The sequence below is a fragment of the Trachypithecus francoisi genome, unplaced genomic scaffold, assembly GCF_009764315.1.
Source record: "Trachypithecus francoisi isolate TF-2019V2 unplaced genomic scaffold, Tfra_2.0 Lachesis_group13, whole genome shotgun sequence".
Classification (NCBI taxonomy): domain Eukaryota; kingdom Metazoa; phylum Chordata; class Mammalia; order Primates; family Cercopithecidae; genus Trachypithecus; species Trachypithecus francoisi.
In genome coordinates this window covers 39096205-39112724 of record NW_022681458.1, presented here as the reverse complement: position 1 = coordinate 39112724, position 16520 = coordinate 39096205, and the positions used below count along the sequence as shown (strand labels likewise).

At 42.5% G+C, this 16520-nt stretch overlaps 1 protein-coding gene and 2 non-coding genes across 3 annotated transcripts in view; all 3 read left to right on the top strand.

The window, feature by feature from the left end:
- The first annotated feature begins 676 nt into the window (after positions 1 to 676).
- Positions 677 to 16520, top strand: part of NOP58 (NOP58 ribonucleoprotein) — a 37182-nt gene continuing 21338 nt past the window's right edge. The window contains 4 exon segments of the mRNA XM_033230680.1: positions 677 to 947; positions 8085 to 8161; positions 10263 to 10315; positions 15317 to 15438. Coding sequence (XP_033086571.1) covers positions 903 to 947; positions 8085 to 8161; positions 10263 to 10315; positions 15317 to 15438 — 297 coding nt within the window. The 5' untranslated portion in view covers positions 677 to 902.
- On the top strand, positions 9395 to 9482 carry LOC117095517. Its single transcript, XR_004442050.1, has one exon. It is a non-coding gene; the product is annotated as a small nucleolar RNA SNORD70 (small nucleolar RNA).
- Positions 10420 to 10504, top strand: LOC117095518. Its single transcript, XR_004442051.1, has one exon. It is a non-coding gene; the product is annotated as a small nucleolar RNA SNORD70 (small nucleolar RNA).

The following is a 16520-nucleotide window of genomic DNA, read 5'->3' as shown; positions in this document are numbered from 1 at the left end:
CCGAGGTGGGAGGATCCCTTGAGGTTAGGAGTCCGAGACCAACCTGGGCAACATGGCAAAACCCTGTCTCTACAAAAAATTAGCTGGGTGTGGTGGCACAGGCCTGTAGTCCCAGCTGCTCGAAAGGTTGAGGTGAGAGGATCGCTTGAGCCTGGGAGTTGGAGGTTGCAGTGAGTCATGATGGTGGCACTGCACTCCAGCTTGGGCAACAGCAAGACTGTCTCAAAAGAAAAAAAAAAAAAAAAGGCTGGGCGCGGTGGGTCACACCTGTAATTCCAGCACTTTGGAAGGCCGAGGTGGGCGTATTACGAGGTCAACAGATCGAGACTATTTTGGCGAACATGCTGAAACCCTGTCTCTACTAAAAATACAAAAATTAGCTGGGCATGGTGGTGCGTGACTCTAGTCGCAGCTACTCGGGAGGCTGAGGCAGGAAAATTGCTTGAACCGGAAGGCGGAGGGTGCAGTAAGCCGAGATCACACCACTGCACTCCAGCCCGGGCAACACAGCGAGACTCCGTCTCAAAAAGAAAAGAAAAAAGAAAAAAAGGCGCAAAGGCTCCGCTCAGTCCTTAGATCCCACGATACAAACTTTCCCCTCCCGTCCCAGCCCAGTGTGGCGGGAACATTCTGGAAGTGACGGCAGTCTCTGCGGCAGTCTTCTGTCGGAAGTGACGTCGCTATCCCAGAATCCTTAGAGAAGGAGAAGCGCGTTCTTGCGTCCTGGTCCTAGTACAGCGTGGAGGGCTTAGGGAACGTGTTCTGATTCTCTGCGGGACGGCTAGCACGTTTGTGCTTTGCCCGCCGCGGCTTAGGGGACATTTTGGGGCCGCGTAGTCGGTGTTTTTGAACTGAGTGCACAGCTCGTGGCGGGCCGTGCGGCGCCCTGACCCGGCCTCACCATGTTGGTGCTATTTGAAACGTCTGTGGGCTACGCCATCTTTAAGGTAGGTGGGAGAGCGAGCCGTTAAAGGGGGAAGGCGGGTGCTGGACAGACGGGGAGACGGAAAGACTTAAGCAAAGAACTACTCAGGGTAGCGTGGGTACCTGTTATGGCCCGGGCTCTGGGAGGAGGGAGAAGGCCTTTACACCTGAGAGCCCTGTTACGGGTAACACGTGGCCCCGCCGTTTGGGGAGACCCCTTCTGCGTTAAAGGATTTTATTTCCTCCGGTTGAAGAGGTGGGCAGAGGCGTGTTAGAATTTAACAGTATAGTTATAGGGAATTCGGATTTTCTTCTAGATGTTTTGAGGAATGATCGAAAGTTGTTTTTTTTTTTTTTTTTTGAGATGGAGTTTCGCTCTTGTAGCCCATGCTGGAGTGCAGTGGCGCAATCGTGGCTCACAGCAACCTCCGTCTCCCGGGTTCAAGCGATTCTCCTGCCTTAGCTTCCCTAGTAGCTGGGATTACAGGCATCCACCACCACGCCTGGCTAGTTGCTTTGTTTGTTTGTTTGTCTTTTAGTAGAGACGGGGTTTCACCATGTTGGCCAGGCTGGTCTTGAACTCCTGACCTCAAGTGATCCAACTGCCTCGGCCTCCCAAAGTGCTGGGGTTACAGGCGTGAGCCACCGTGCTCTGCCAATCGAAAGGATTTAAGCAAAGGAATGACCTGCTAATTTGTCTTAATACAGTTACTCTGCTATGTGGAGATTAGACTCGAGGAGGTAAGAAAGGCAGCAAGAATACTTTTGCATTCAGTTAGACAAGATGAAATTGCCTGGTATGGAGATAAACAAATATCGATAGAAGTTTTGAAGGTAGAACAGAAAGGATTGGCTGATAGATTGAATGTGGAGTTTTGGTTTAAATAAGATGTTAAGAAAGTTTCTTGCGGGGGAAGGACTAAAGATTTCCGGTTTGGGCTGTGCAAAGCTTGCAATGTCTATTAGACCTGATAATACAGTTGTGTAGATCGGGCAGTTCAGTATTTCATATTTGAAGCTTAGGGGAAACAATCTGGGCTGGTGATGTCAATTTGAGATTTGGTTGTTTTCATGGGAAGTTTGACAAGTTCGTCAGCACTGAAATGGTTGAACGGTAAGACATTCGTATCGCAAGATGCTGTGAGATGTCAGTAAGAATGAGTGAGATTGAGTGCCTTTTCTTGTGCCGTGCACTCTTCTGAGCTCTGCGAATATAGCAGTGAAAAATAAAGTTTTATGTATATTCTACATATATATGTGTTGGTAGAAAGCAAAATACGCTAGATAAAAATAAATGCAATACAATTTTAGCTGTGAACCAAAAAAACCATTTGTGGTGTGGATGCAGAAGGTCTGAATGGATGCGGAGTTCTCCATGTTTCACTTCTGACATTTGAAAATACGCAGTTTGCATTTGATACGTCAAATACTTATTTTTAAGAAAACCAACAAAATCATTAAAACCGAAAAGGCAGTTTTGCTTGTTTTTACCTTAATTGGAGTTATCTGTAATTGCAGTGTTAGTAGTTTTAAGGATTGTAAAGTTCCTTAGTCCCCTTTAGAGCTACGAAACATGTCAATTTTACTTTTCTCCAGCTTTTTGGAATCTTGTCTAAAATCTCATGTAGAGTTCTGCATAGCTCCAAATTCTCTTAGCCAATGTGGTCTGTCAGTGTCTGTCGACGAATTTCACCGATAATTGATACAATATGCTGTCCTGAACCGGATGTTAAGAGGAGCAACTGTGCACAGTGCACTGGTGGTCTCCCGTGGTAGGAAGGAATTGGCTTATCAATGGTCTGCCTAAAATTTTTTTTTTTTTTTAGAGACAGAGTCACCCTATGTTGCTTAGCCTGGTCTCAAACTCGTGGCCTCAAGGTGCTGGGATTATAGGCATGAGGTACAGTGTTCTGCCCACTTCCGTATTTAGAGCGATTCGAAAGGAAAACACTTCAAAAATTTATTGTTCATTAACAGGGTTATATATGTGTATATGTATTAATATAAAGACATTATGTAAAGCAACTTTTGTGATTAATTCTAGGATATTATAAAAATTCAACCTGTGGCCGAGGGCAGTGGCTCACACCTGTAATCCCAGCTACTCGGAAGGCTGAGGCAGGAGAATCAGTTGAACCTGGGAGACAGAGGTTGCAGTGAGCTGAGGTCGCACCACTGCACTGCAGCCTGGGCAACAAGGCAAGACTCCGTCTCAAAAAAAAAAAAAAAGTACTCCTGTGTCCTTGTGTCACGTGGCACACAGCATAAGATTTTAGTCTTGCTCATACCAGATTTTCTTCAGCTGCTCTTCATGTGGTAGCCATTAGTACGTATAACTATTTCACATGAGATATAAGTGATAGGACTGAGGAAGTGAATTTTAACTTATTTGAATTTTAATGGTTATATTGTACAGTGTAGCTGTGTAGCATAGCATTTTGTGTCACTTCGTTTTCTCAAGGTTTGGAGAAAGATTTTTGATGTATATACCAAATGCCTATATAAAACCTAGGCGTTGAGCAATGTATTTTTTGTAAATTTATTGGGGGTACTTTACATACTGTATAACTCGCCTGTAGGTTTTAGTTGCAATCCAGTTTTATAGTACACTTTGTTGCATAAAGTTATGCCCATTTTCAAGTTAGTCCTGCTCTAGACAACCACTGATCAGCTTTCTTTGCATAATTTTTTCTAGAAGTTTCATGTAAATGGAGTAGTATTTTAGTCTTTTATGTTTGGCTTTTTTCACTTAGCGTAGTGCTTCTGAAGCTAACCCAAGAGCTTTTTCACTCTTGTTGCGTGTATGGATTTGTTTCTTTTTGAGCCGTGCACATTTTAAACTAATTATCAGTTTTATCTTGTATTCAAACAAGTTTCATAAAACATTACTTGCTCATATTGTCTGGGGAAGTAAAAGTTAGCATCACGTATTTACACAAAATATAGAGGTTGGGTGCAGTGGCTCATGCCTGTCACCCTAACACTTTGGGAGGTGAGGCAAGAGGATTGTTTAGAAAAAAATTAGCTGGGCACAGTGGTGCTTGCCTGTAGTCCCAGCTACTGCAGGAGGCTGAGGTGGGAGGGAGGTCATGGCTGCAGTGAGCCGTGATTGGGCCTCTGCACTTTAGCCTGGGCAATAGAGTGAGACCTCGTCTCAAAAAAAAAAAAAATGAAAACCACACAAAGTCTCAAGCAATCAATTAAAAGTGAAAATTAGGAGGCTGTGTATGGTGGCTCATACCTGTAATCCCAATACTTTGGAAGGCTGAGGTGGGCAGATCATGAGATCAGGAGTTTGAGACCAGCCTGGACAACATAGTGAAACCCTGTCTCTACTAAAAATACAAAAAATAGCAAGGCATGGTGGCACGCGTCTGTAGTCCCAGCTGAGGCGGGAGAATCACTTGAACCAGGGAGGTGGAGGTTGCGGTGAGAAGACTGTGCCTCTGCACTCCAGCCTGGGTGACAGGGCGAGACACTGTCTCAAAAAAAAAAAGTGATTAAAATTATTAATTCCATACAGCCTCACCAATATTCTGTGTCAACTGCCCAAGTATTGGATAGGATAGCATTAATCCTAAAATGCACAACCCCCATATTTAACATCCCTAAAATTGGGATGTCTTAAAATTGATGACAGGTCAATTGGGAGTGTAAAAGAATAGCATAAGCTGGGTGTGGTGGCTCACGCCTGTAATCCCAGCACTTTGGGAGGCCGAGGCGGGAAGATTGCCAGACCTCAGGAGTTGGAGACCAGCCTGGGCAACAGGGTGAAACCCTGTCTCTACTAAAATACAAAATAAATAAATTAGCCAGGCATGGCAGCATGCGCCTGTAATCCCAGCTACTCGGGAGGCTGAGGCAGGAGAATTGCTTGAACCAGGGAAGTGGAGGTTGTAATGAGCCGAAATCATGCCACTGTGCTCCAGCCTAGCCGACAGAGCAAGACTCCGTCTCAAAAAAAAGAATAGCATATTATTTGGTGAAATATAGTATGCACAGATATTATGCATATATTTTTATTTAAAAACCAGCTGGGTCAGGCACCGTGGTTCCTACCTGTAACTCCCAGCACTTTGAGAGGCCAAGGCAAGAGGATCACTTGAGTCCAGAAGTCAGAGATCAGCCTGGACAATAAAGCAAGCCCCTGTCTCTACAAAAAGATTTTAAAAATAGCTAGGTGTGGCAGTGTGTGCCTTTAGTCCTAGCTACTTGGGAGGCCGAGGCAGAAGAATCGCTTGAGGCCAGGAGTTTGAGGCTGCAGTGACACAGGACCACACCGCTGCACTCCAGCCTGGACAACAAAGCGAGACCCTGTCTCTGGAAAAACAACACAGCTAGTAAATATAAAACTGTACCTTGCTAATAAGCATTATTTATCAAGTCCATAATATAGCACATCTACACATTAACACGCAGTTCTAGTCTGCTTATGTATTTTCAGTAAAAGAAACAAAATTGCAAGTTGTATAAAACTTAGATGAGTGTGACAAGATGATTTTAGGTATTTGTTCTGATGTATAAATTTAATCACATATGGTTGAATTAGATATGTTGGTAAAAATAACCCAAACTAGAAAAACTTAGTCACACAAAGCAGTAAAAAACGACAAAGCCTAGAGTTGGTATTAACAATTTATACACTAATAGTTCTACCTTTGTATATCATGAAGCTTTAGAATCCAAAGACATCTCACCAAGCCTCATGACTATACTGAAAACATTGATTAAAATTTTTTGAAATTGTTCAGAGAATGCAGCTAACCGTAACTGAAGTTCACTATTTTTAAGAGGATATGTATCAAATAGGGGATATGACTCATGAGGAAAATTCATATTTTTTCTAGCTGAAAAGCAAGTATATTTGAAGATAACATTTGGGTAACAAAATTGCCATATTTAAAACATACTGTCGGCCCGGTGCGGTGGCTAACACCTGTAATCGCAGCACTTTGGGAGGCCAAGGCGGGTGGATCACGAAGTCAGGAGATCAAGACCATCCTGGCTGACACGGTGAAACCCCGTCTCTACTAAAAATACAAAAACTTAGCCGGGTGTGGTGGCGGGTGCCTGTAGTCCCAGCTACTCGGGAGGCTGAGGCAGGAGAATGACGTGAACCCGGGAGGCAGAGCTTGCAGTGAGCTGAGATCGTGCCAATGCACTCCAGCTTGGGCGACAGAGGGAGACTGCGTCTCAATAAATAAATAAATAAAAATAAAAGATACCATCACCATTCTTAAACTGAAGTTAAAATAACAAAGGAGATGTAATAAAATCAGGGCAATTCCTGAGCACACAAAGGTTTTCAAAGACTATGTTATGACAGCCAAAACCATTACTACAACAAATAAAACTACTGTGTTCCCAACTGTGCAACGACATCTTGAAGAAAACATTACTAATAAAGACAATCTAAATACGAAACTCAGAGATATTGCTACATTTTCTGTTTTACATTTGTCTCAACATTTTTTTATTTGTCTCAAATTTTTAATCATTTCAGCCAGAGTAATTATAAATATTTGTATACCAAAATCCATTTTAAGTTTTATCATTTTAAGTTAAGATAGAATAATTTCCATTTCTAAGTAGAAATAGTATGCAACTATTACCATCGCAATCTTTAGCATTGTTGTTATAATAATGGTAGCTTTAAAACGAGTCTTTATATTTTATAGATACAAACTGAAATATTAACAGGTAAAATTAAATTCTAGGTCTTGCTTCAGAACAATACGAGGGGGCTGGGTGTGGTGGCTCACGCCTGTAATCCCAGCTCTTTGGGAAGCTGAGGTAGGTGGATCGTCTGATGTCAGTAATTCAAGACCAGCCTGGCCAACTTGGCGAAACACAGTCTCTACTAAAAATACAAAAACTAGTTGGGTGTTGTGGTGCACGCCTGTAATCCCAGCTATTCGGGAGGCTGAGGCAGGAGAATCGCTTGATCCCAGGAGGCAGGGTTGCAGTGAGCCAAGATTGCACCACTACGCTCCAGTCTGGGTGACACAGCTAGACCCCATCTCAAAAAAAAAAAAACAACATTTAATGTGATTCCTAAAAGTATGCATGAACATGCGTTGCACAGACATTCAAAGTCTTGGAGAATATATACCTGAATGTTGATGAGTATTTTGTTGATTACCCTACATTTAAAAATTTTTCACACATCTAGATGTGTCTCACAATTGGTGCTAGTTTTAGAGAAATCCATAATACTTTCATGTTAGGATGATCATAGCAGTAAATTATGAATATCTATTGAAAGTAGGCAATAAAAGGTTTTTTTTGTTTGTTTGTTTGTTTGAGATGGAGTTTTTTGCTCTCGTTGTCCAGGCTGGAGTGCAGTCACAATCTCGGCTCACTGCAACTTCCGCCTCTGGGTTCAAGCAGTTCCCCTCCGTCAACCTCCCGAGTAGCTGGGATTACAGGCATGTGCCAGCACGCCCAGCTAATTTTGTGTTTTCTTTTTTTATAGAGATGGGGTTTCTCCATGTTGATCAGTCTGGTCTCGGACTCCTGACCTCAGGTGATCTGCTTGCCTCCGCCTCCCAAAGTGCTGGAGTTACAGGTGTGAGCCACTGCACCTGGCACAAATAAAAGTTTTTAATTATTACAGTACTTTATTGTAACGGGATTAATGGCTCTTTTAAAAGAAAAGTTCTCAACCAGGTGCAGTGGTTTACGGCTATAATCCCAGCTACTCAGGAGGCTGAGGCCCTAGAATCTCATGAACCCAGAAGGTGAAGGTTGCAGTGAGCCAGGATTGCTCCACTGCACTCCAGGCTGGGCTACAGAGTGAGACTCCAGCTCAAAAAAATAAAAAGAAAGAAAGGTTCCCTGCCCTACCCCCCTAGGACCTGTAGCTCCAGCTACAGTCCAAGGCTGGGGCAGGAATATCACTTGAGACCAGGTAGATCCTAGACTGTGAATAGCCACTGTACTACATCTGACTGGACTAGATCTGAATTCCATTCAGCTGTTAAATGGGCAATTCGAACTAGTAATTTGACCAAAAATATATGCATGGTAAGGAAACTAGTTCATTATCTTAGTGAAATAGCTTCTACCACCCTCATTTTACATGTAAAATTGTACTTGAAGAATGCAGCTGTGTATGCCTAACCTGTACCATTTAAAGAAAACTAAACATTTTATTATAGGTTCTGAATGAGAAGAAACTTCAAGAGGTTGATAGTTTATGGAAAGAATTTGAAACTCCAGAGAAAGCAAACAAAATGTAAGTAATCTTGAAATCAGTAATTTAGCAGTTAACATTTAGAGCTTGTTTTATTTTTTACATTTTTTTCCTGATTTATATAATATTACATTCGTAGTTTTCTGTTTTGAAATCTGTTTCAGGAATAATTTTGGTATGAACCTAATTATTGCAAATGTTTTATTTGGAGTATAGGCCATCTCAATTAATTTAGAGGTAGTAGTCCCTCCCTTACCCACAGGGATTATGTTCCAGAAGACCCAATGGGTACTTTAAACCTCGGATAGTACCAAATGTGATTGCTGTCAGGAACACATTTGTCTTCATGTCTTCCATACACAAATGTAATACCTTTTTAATCTTAACAGTTACCACACACAGGGGTTGTAACCTGCTTTTTGAGGTGCAACAGCAAAACTGACATGAACTTTTTCCTTCACCACAATTTCATGGAAGATTCATTCTTAGTGTAGATCTTAAATCTTTGTTTTTTGTTTGTTTGTTTGTTTTTTGAGACAGAGTCTTGCATTGTCTCCCAGGCTGGAGTGCAGTGGCGCGATCTCTGCTCACTGCAACCTCTGCCCCCTGGGTTCAAGCTATTCTTCTGCCTCAGCCCCCCAGGTAGTTGGCATTACAAGTGCTCACCACTACGCCCAGCTAATTTTGTGTTTTTAGTAGAGACAGAGTTTTGCCATGTTGGTCAGGCGGGTCTCAAACTTCTGACCTCAGGTGATCCACCAGCCTTGGTCTCCCAAAGTGCTGGGATTACAGGCATGAGCCACCGCATCCGGCCTAAATCTTCGTATTTTTATGTGTATTTAAGGGACCACACTAGCATGTTCCCTTACCAGGTAAGAAAACTTTGCTTAAGATGACACTGTTGTTGGGTGCGGTGGCTCACATCTGTAATCCTAGTACTTTGGGAGGCCAAGGTGGGTGGATCATTTGAGGTCAGGAGCTCGAGACCAGCCTGGCCAACATAGTGAAACCCCATCTCTCCTAAAAATACAAAATTAGCCAGGCGTGGTGGCGCATGCCTGTAATCCCAGCTACTTGGAGGAAGCTGAGGCAGGAAAATCCTTTGAGCCTGGGAGGTGGAAGTTGCAGTGAGCCAAAATTGCGCCACTGTACTCCAGTCTGGGTGGCAGAGTGAGACCCTGTCTCAAAAAAAAAAAAAGATGATACTGTGTTTTAGGCAAATAGAAGACTAGTTTTCCTTCTTAAAGGGTTATATGCTTTGTTGGGTTAATCTGATTCGTTGTTGTCAATGATGTATTCTTGTTGGAACTGAATCTAAGTGATCTGACTCAATATTCGTCACTACCACTGAGACAACAATGAATCAACTATATGTTTCTTTCTGCATAAAATACTACCCTGAGGCCGGGCGTGATGGCTCACGCCTATAATCCCAGCATTTTGGGAGGCCAAGGCAGGCGAATCAGTTGAGCCCAGGAGTTCAAGACCAGCCTGGGCAACATAGGGATCTCTACCAAAAACAAAAATAAACCGTGCATGGTGGTGCACACTATAGTCCTAGCTACTTGGGAGACTGGGGCTGGAAGATCCTTTGAGCCCGGGAAGTCAGGGCTGTGGTGAGCTGTGATTGCACCATTGTATTCCAGCCTGGGTGACAGAGTGAAGGGAGACCCTGTCTCAAAAACATAAAGGGTAGGATGTAAGAAGAATGAGATCTGACAATAAGTTATTTTTTTAATGGCATTTGTACAGGATAGACAAATGAATATCATGAGATTCTTAAAAGGGACCCACATACTTTTTCTTGAATCAGTTCTATGCTGTATAATAAAGTTATCTCTGTATGGCTTTATGCAACGGGAGTTGGTATTAAAGCTTCAACATCTTTACAGTTGGCCAAAGTTTCCTTCAAAGCCTACAACTTTCTTTTAATAATCCAAGCATTACTAGTCAAACGTTTAGAAAAACTAGTAATTTTGTGAAGAGTATCTAACTTCACACCCTGACACACAATGATAGGCATGTTTTATTGTTGTGTGCTTTGGAAACAGTCAAGCACTTCTTTCCAAGTTATGTGGCTTTTGAATCAATGCACTGTCCCCCACCCCCAATAACATGTTTCTTCTCTTTTTTTTAATTCTAGAGTAAAGCTAAAACATTTTGAGAAATTTCAGGATACAGCAGAAGCATTAGCAGGTAAAATAAAAAACTAGAAGCTTGCTTTTTTGAAAAAATTAAGTCTTAGCCACTTGCTTTTCTTGTTAAAAGGTTGTTTGCTTCAGTTGCCTGTGTTAACCTTATTCAATGTTGTCAATGATGCATTCTTACTGGAACTGAATTCAAGTGATCTGACTCATTCGTCACTACCACTGAGACAACATTGAGTTAGCTTTTTTCACCGTAGGGCTGGTTTTCCCCATGTGTGAGGAGAGGTGAGAAGTGGTTAAGTTGATCTCCCTGTGGAAACCAGCAACATAATGCTGAAGCACAATTCAGTAAAAGGTGTTCTACAAGGGACCAAGGTAATGTGGTCAAGTACACAGCTCTCTCCTCATTTTAATCCAAGGGTAGAGTTGTAATCTTGAGAGCAGCCAGGATTCACAGTTGAAAAAATAATTTAAAAAGCTCTTCTTGGCTTATAGATTTTTAGTTCAAAAAAAGCATATCAATATTCAGATTCATCCAGAAACTGACAGAGGTGTTATTTTTAAAAGATTTAGAAGAATGGATGAATCATACTCTTCAACTAGATTTCATCATGGGACAACAGAGTGGTAGGGTTTATTTACTATAATTGACTGCAGTAGGTCTTACAGTTTTGGTTTTTTAAGTGTTGGGGAAAACAGGAAGAGCAGATATAAAGCCCAAATCATTGAATTTTCAACTGCCTAAATTCTCTATCACAAATCAGCCAAATGTTTGGCGGTGTAGTTTGAAAATGAAGGACTATGAGAAAGAATATGGCTTAAAGCTGGGCAAGAATATGACAGATGCAAAAAATTGTGTTAAATAACCACAGGAGAAAGGTACAGTTTTTGTTCGAAAATTGGGAATCCAACTAAACATTCTGGAATGTAACAGACCACCCTAACCTTGGCAGAGGGTAGACTGAAGGAAGACCCATAGGGCCAGTTTCTTTGTTTTTTGTTTTTTGTTTTTGAGACGGAGTCTCGCTCTGTCACCCAGGCTGGAGTGCAGTGGCCGGATCTCAGCTCACTGCAAGCTCTGCCTCCCAGGTTTATGCCATTCTCCTGCCTTAGCCTCCCGAGTAGCTGGGACTACAGGCACCCACCACCTCGCCCGGCTAGTTTTTTGTGTTTTTTAGTAGAGACGGGGTTTCACTGTGTTAGCCAGGATGGTCTCGATCTCCTGACCTCGTGATCCGCCCGTCTCGGCCTCCCAAAGTGCTAGGATTACAGGCTTGAGCCACCGCGCCCGGCCCTGTTTTATAAACATAGTTCTCCGGCAGCTTCACCAACCCTTCAGTAATTAGAGTTATATACAGCCATAAAGAACAACTGTGGTAATATTAACTGGGAGAATTTTTTAAAAGTATGGGTAAAAATTTGGTAAAAAAAAGTATGGGTAAAAATTTGGTAAAATTCCAAGCAAGATTGTGTTACCTGTATTCCAACTCTAGGGGGTGATGTTGACATAGACTGGGATATGAACAGTTCCTAGTGGAGATGTAGTGTGCTGCAGTCCTGATCTCAATAGTCTCTTCTGAATTCTTTTTTGCATATGATCTTTAATCTGCTTGGGATATTTCTGGCCAGTCCTTATTAAACTGTATTAAATGGACAAGCCAAGCTTTTGCCCAAACAAGCAGGGGTTTACTATTAATACCTAATATATTGAGCACATACTGATTGTCAAATTTATGTTTATGATTTCATAATTGTTATTTAATTCTTGAATCCTGTGAGGAAGATAACCATCATCTCTATGTTACAGATGATAAAACTTGAAATTTGAGCAGTATTTCCAGATTCCTTTACCTAGCTTCTTTGTATTATTTAAAGTAATGTACAATAAGGCTAGGCACAGTGGCTCACGCCTGTAATCCCAGCACTTTGGGAGGCCGAGACAGGCGGATCACCTGAGGTCAGGAGTTCGAGATCAGCCTGGCCAACATGGTGAAACCTCGTCTCTACTAAAATTACAAAAATTAGCTAGGTGTGATGGCAGACACCTATAGTCTCAGCTACTCGGGAGGCTGAGGCAGGAGATTCACTTGAACCCGGGAGGCGGAGGTAGCAGTGAGCCGAGATTGCACCACTGCCCTCTAGCCTGGGCAACAGAGCGAGACTCCGTCTGAAAAATAACGTAAAATAAAGTAATAAAGTAATATACAGTAAATAGACAAAATGCCATAGTAGTTGAGAATTTAAAGTCAGACTCACCCCTCCCCTCCCAGTCTAAGCTCCTTGAGGGCAAAGACTGTTCTGTACTGTCAAATTCCTGTGTAAGGTTTATAAATAAATACTTTGGGGAAAATGAATGAAAATAGTGAATTTTGTCAGGAGTGCTGTCATAGAAACATTTACAGTGCCTTTTCCTATCTGTTTTCACCAGAAAGTTAAATGAACATCAGCTAATTAAGAGAGCAGAATCCTTTTTTGAGAATTCACTTCTCACTGCCTGTTACGAGGCAGTTTTGACATGACAGAACTACAACTAAATGACTGTTAATGTCACAGTGTACATTTTAAACCTCATAGCCTTAGAGTTTGATGAGACCAGGTGCAGTGGCTAACGCCTGTAATCCCAACACTTTGAGGGGCTAAGATGGGCAGGAATTTGCGATCAGCCTGGGCAGTATAGTGAGACCCCCTCAAATTTTTTTTTTTTTGGAGATGGAGTCTTGTTCTTTATGTCACCTAGGCTGGAGTGCAGTAGCACGATCTTGGCTTACTGCAGTCTCCACCTCCTAAGATCAAGCAATTCTCCCAGGAGGCTGGGTTCAGCCTCCTAAGTAGCAGGGATTACAGGTGGTGCCACCATGTCCAGCTAATTTTTATATTTTTTAGTAGAGACGGGGTTTTGCCTGTTGGCCAGGCTGGTCTCGAACTCCTGACCTCAGGTGATCCACCTGCCTTGGCCTCCCAAAGTGCTGGGATTACAAGCACGAGCAAGTGTTCCTGGCCATCAGTTTTTTTTTTAAATGAAGAAATAGGGTCTGGGCCGGGCGCGGTGGCTCACTCCTATAATCTCAGCACTTTGGGAGGCCAAGGTGGTTGGATCCCGAGGTCAGGAGATCGAGACCGTCCTGGCTAACAGTGAAACTCCGTCTCTACTAAAAAAAAAAAAAAAATAAATACAAAAATGTAGCCAGGCGTGGTGGTGGGTGCCTGTAGTCCCAGCTACTCGGGAGGCTGAGGCAGAATGGCATGAACCCGGGAGGCGGAGTTTGCAGTGAGCTGAGATCGCACTACTGTACTCCAGCCTGGGCGGCGGAGCGAGACTCCGTCTTAAAAAAAAAGAAAAAGAAATTGGGTCTGTTGGGGTATGACGTTGAAGTTGTATTGGTTTCAGACATTCATATATGCTATCTGCATGAAATGGTTTATTTTTATTCTTAATTGTGTTTTCAACTTGCAAGTCTTTTTTTGTTTTTTGAGACTGATCCTCGGCTGGAGTGCAGTGGCGCAATCCCAGCTCACTGCAATCTCTGCCTCCCACGTAGCTGGGATTACAGGTGCACGCCACCATGCCCACCTAATTTTTGTATTTTTAGTAGTAGAGACGGGGTTTCACCATGTTACCTAGGATGGTCTCATCTCCTGACCTCGTGATCTGCTCACCTTAGCCTCCCAAAGTGCTGGGATTATCCATTTGATCGTAATTCAAATGGGTATACGATCTGGAGGGAAGAGCAAGACCTTACTTATTAAGTGCAAACTGCCTGACCTTGGAAATTGTTGACTTCCTTCCTTCCAAGCATTTTGCTTTTTTTTTCTTCTTCTTTTTTTTTTTTTTTTTTGAGATGGAGTTTTGCTCTTGTCTCCCAGGCTGGAGTGCAATGTCACAATATCACTGCAACCTCCACCTCCTAGGTTCAAGTGATTCTTCTACCTCAGCCTCCCAAGTAACTAGGATTACAGGCATGAGCCACCAGGGCCAGCTAATTTTTGTATTTTTAGTGAAGAGAAGGTTTCGTCATGTTAGCCAGGCTGGCCTCTCGAGCTCCTGACCTTAGGTGATCTGCCAGCGTCAGCCTCACAAAGTGCTGGAATTACAGACTTGAGCCACCGCGCCCGGCCCAAGCATACTTTCTATGTTTTTTGTTTTTGTTTTTGTTTTTTTGAGACAGAGTCTCGCTCCTGTCATTGGGCTGCTGGAGTAGAGTGGTATGATCATGACTCACTGCAGCCTCAAGCTCCCTGGGCTCAGGTGATTCTCCCAGCTCAGCCTCCCCAGTGGCTGGACTACAGGCATGTGCCACCACACTCAGCTAATATTTGTATTTTTAGTAGAGACAGGGTTTCCCCATGTTGGCCAGGCTGGTGGTACATGCCACCATGCCTGGGTAACCCAAGCATACTTTTACCTCAGTCAAATGTCAGATAAATATCAGAAGAGGTTTAGTTCATGTGGGTCCAAAAAATGGGAATAAAGGTCTAAGGAAGGATCAGTATCATAAAGTAGCCGATTTAGAACTTCCCAGAAATACCAGGGGTCTCAAAATAGAATAGGTAGCCTTTGCTACTAAGTTTTACATTGCTGGAGGTGTACAAGCAGAGATACGAGCAAAGGTAAGGCTTTCACTCAAACACGCTTATGTTGTGGCAGAACTTTGAAAATGATTACACTCATTTTTACTAGGTTTGATGTGATTTTAGGGTACTTCAGGGCAGTCTATTTGAAATGACAAAGGAAAGTGAATCTATTTTGTCTTCCCAAAAAGATTGTTTCTAAGATTTCATGATTCTTGAGTTCATGAGAAGATTCTTGTGAGAGGGAAAGAAACTCTGTACCTGATTTTACCCCTGACTCTGTAGCAAAAATGAGGGTGGGAAGATCAAATGAAATTGTGAAACTTGTAACTTATAAAACATATATCATTTCATTTCAGAAGTAACATTAAATTCAAGCCCTTTGAAAGGTCTATTTTATTTTTTTAAATGTCAAATAGGACAAGGTCTCAAAGTTAAAAATTTGAGAGTTAATGCTTTTGTTTTTCTTTTTCCTGAAAAGCATTCACAGCTCTGATGGAGGGCAAAATCAATAAGCAGCTGAAGAAAGTTCTGAAGAAAATAGTAAAAGAAGCCCATGAACCGCTGGCAGTAGCTGATGCTAAACTAGGAGGGGTCATAAAGGTAAAGTCATGATTTTTTTGGTCATGCCTGCTAGTCAAATCTCACAGCATACCAACTACAAAACCTAGCCTTTGTAATAAGCTGCTTATCGTAAGTTCTTAATACTTTTTTTCTCTTTTCTCTAAGCTGCATGATACTGGATTTCCCCTAACATCTGCTGAACCAAGCAAATAAGCAATACCTATTTGTTGTAGAAGATATAGAAGAACAAAAAATGATAAAAATTGTCTTTAACAAATCTACTACCCATATATAATGTTAACATTCTATGTATATCATGCCATATTTTTGTCTAGCCACATTTTTCTTTTTTCAACAAAAATGGGGTCCTTATATTTTTTAGAAATTGTTTATTAGAGAACTTTGGTAGGGGTGTATTGCTGAAGATGAAATAAAATGTGAGAGTGAATAGAAAGACTAGGAAAATAGCTTCCCAAATGCAGAAAGCAGAACAATTTGGGCCGGTCACGTTGGCTCACACCTGTAATCCCAGCACTTTGGGAGGCCGAGGTAGGAGGATCACAAAATCAGGAGATCGAGACCATCCTGGCTAACATGGTGAAACCCCATCTCTACTAAAAATACAAAAAAGTAGTTCGGCATGGTGGCAGGCGCCTGTAGTCCCAGCTACTTGGGAGGCTGAGGCAGGAGAATGGCGTGAACCCAGGAGGCGGAGCTTGCAGTCAGCCGAGATCACGCTACTGCACTCCAGCCTGGGCAACGGCAAGACTCCATCTCAAAAAAAAAAAAAAGAACAATTTGAAAGTCAAGGCTGGAGTGCAGGCAGTGGCGCAGTCTCACAGCTCACCACAGACGTGACCTCTGTTCTCGAGCAATCCTCCCTCTTCAGTAGCTGGGACTACAGGCACGTGCCAGCATGCCGGCTAATTGTTTTATTTTATTTATTTGAAACAGAGTCTCGCCCTGTTGCCTTAGCTGGAATGCAGTGGCACAATCTCAGCTCACTGCAACCTCTGCCTCCTGGGTTCAGGGGATTCCCCTGCCTTAGCCTTCCCAGTAACTGGGATTACAGATACCCGCCACCATGCCCCGGCCTCCCAAAGTGCTAGGATTACAAGTGT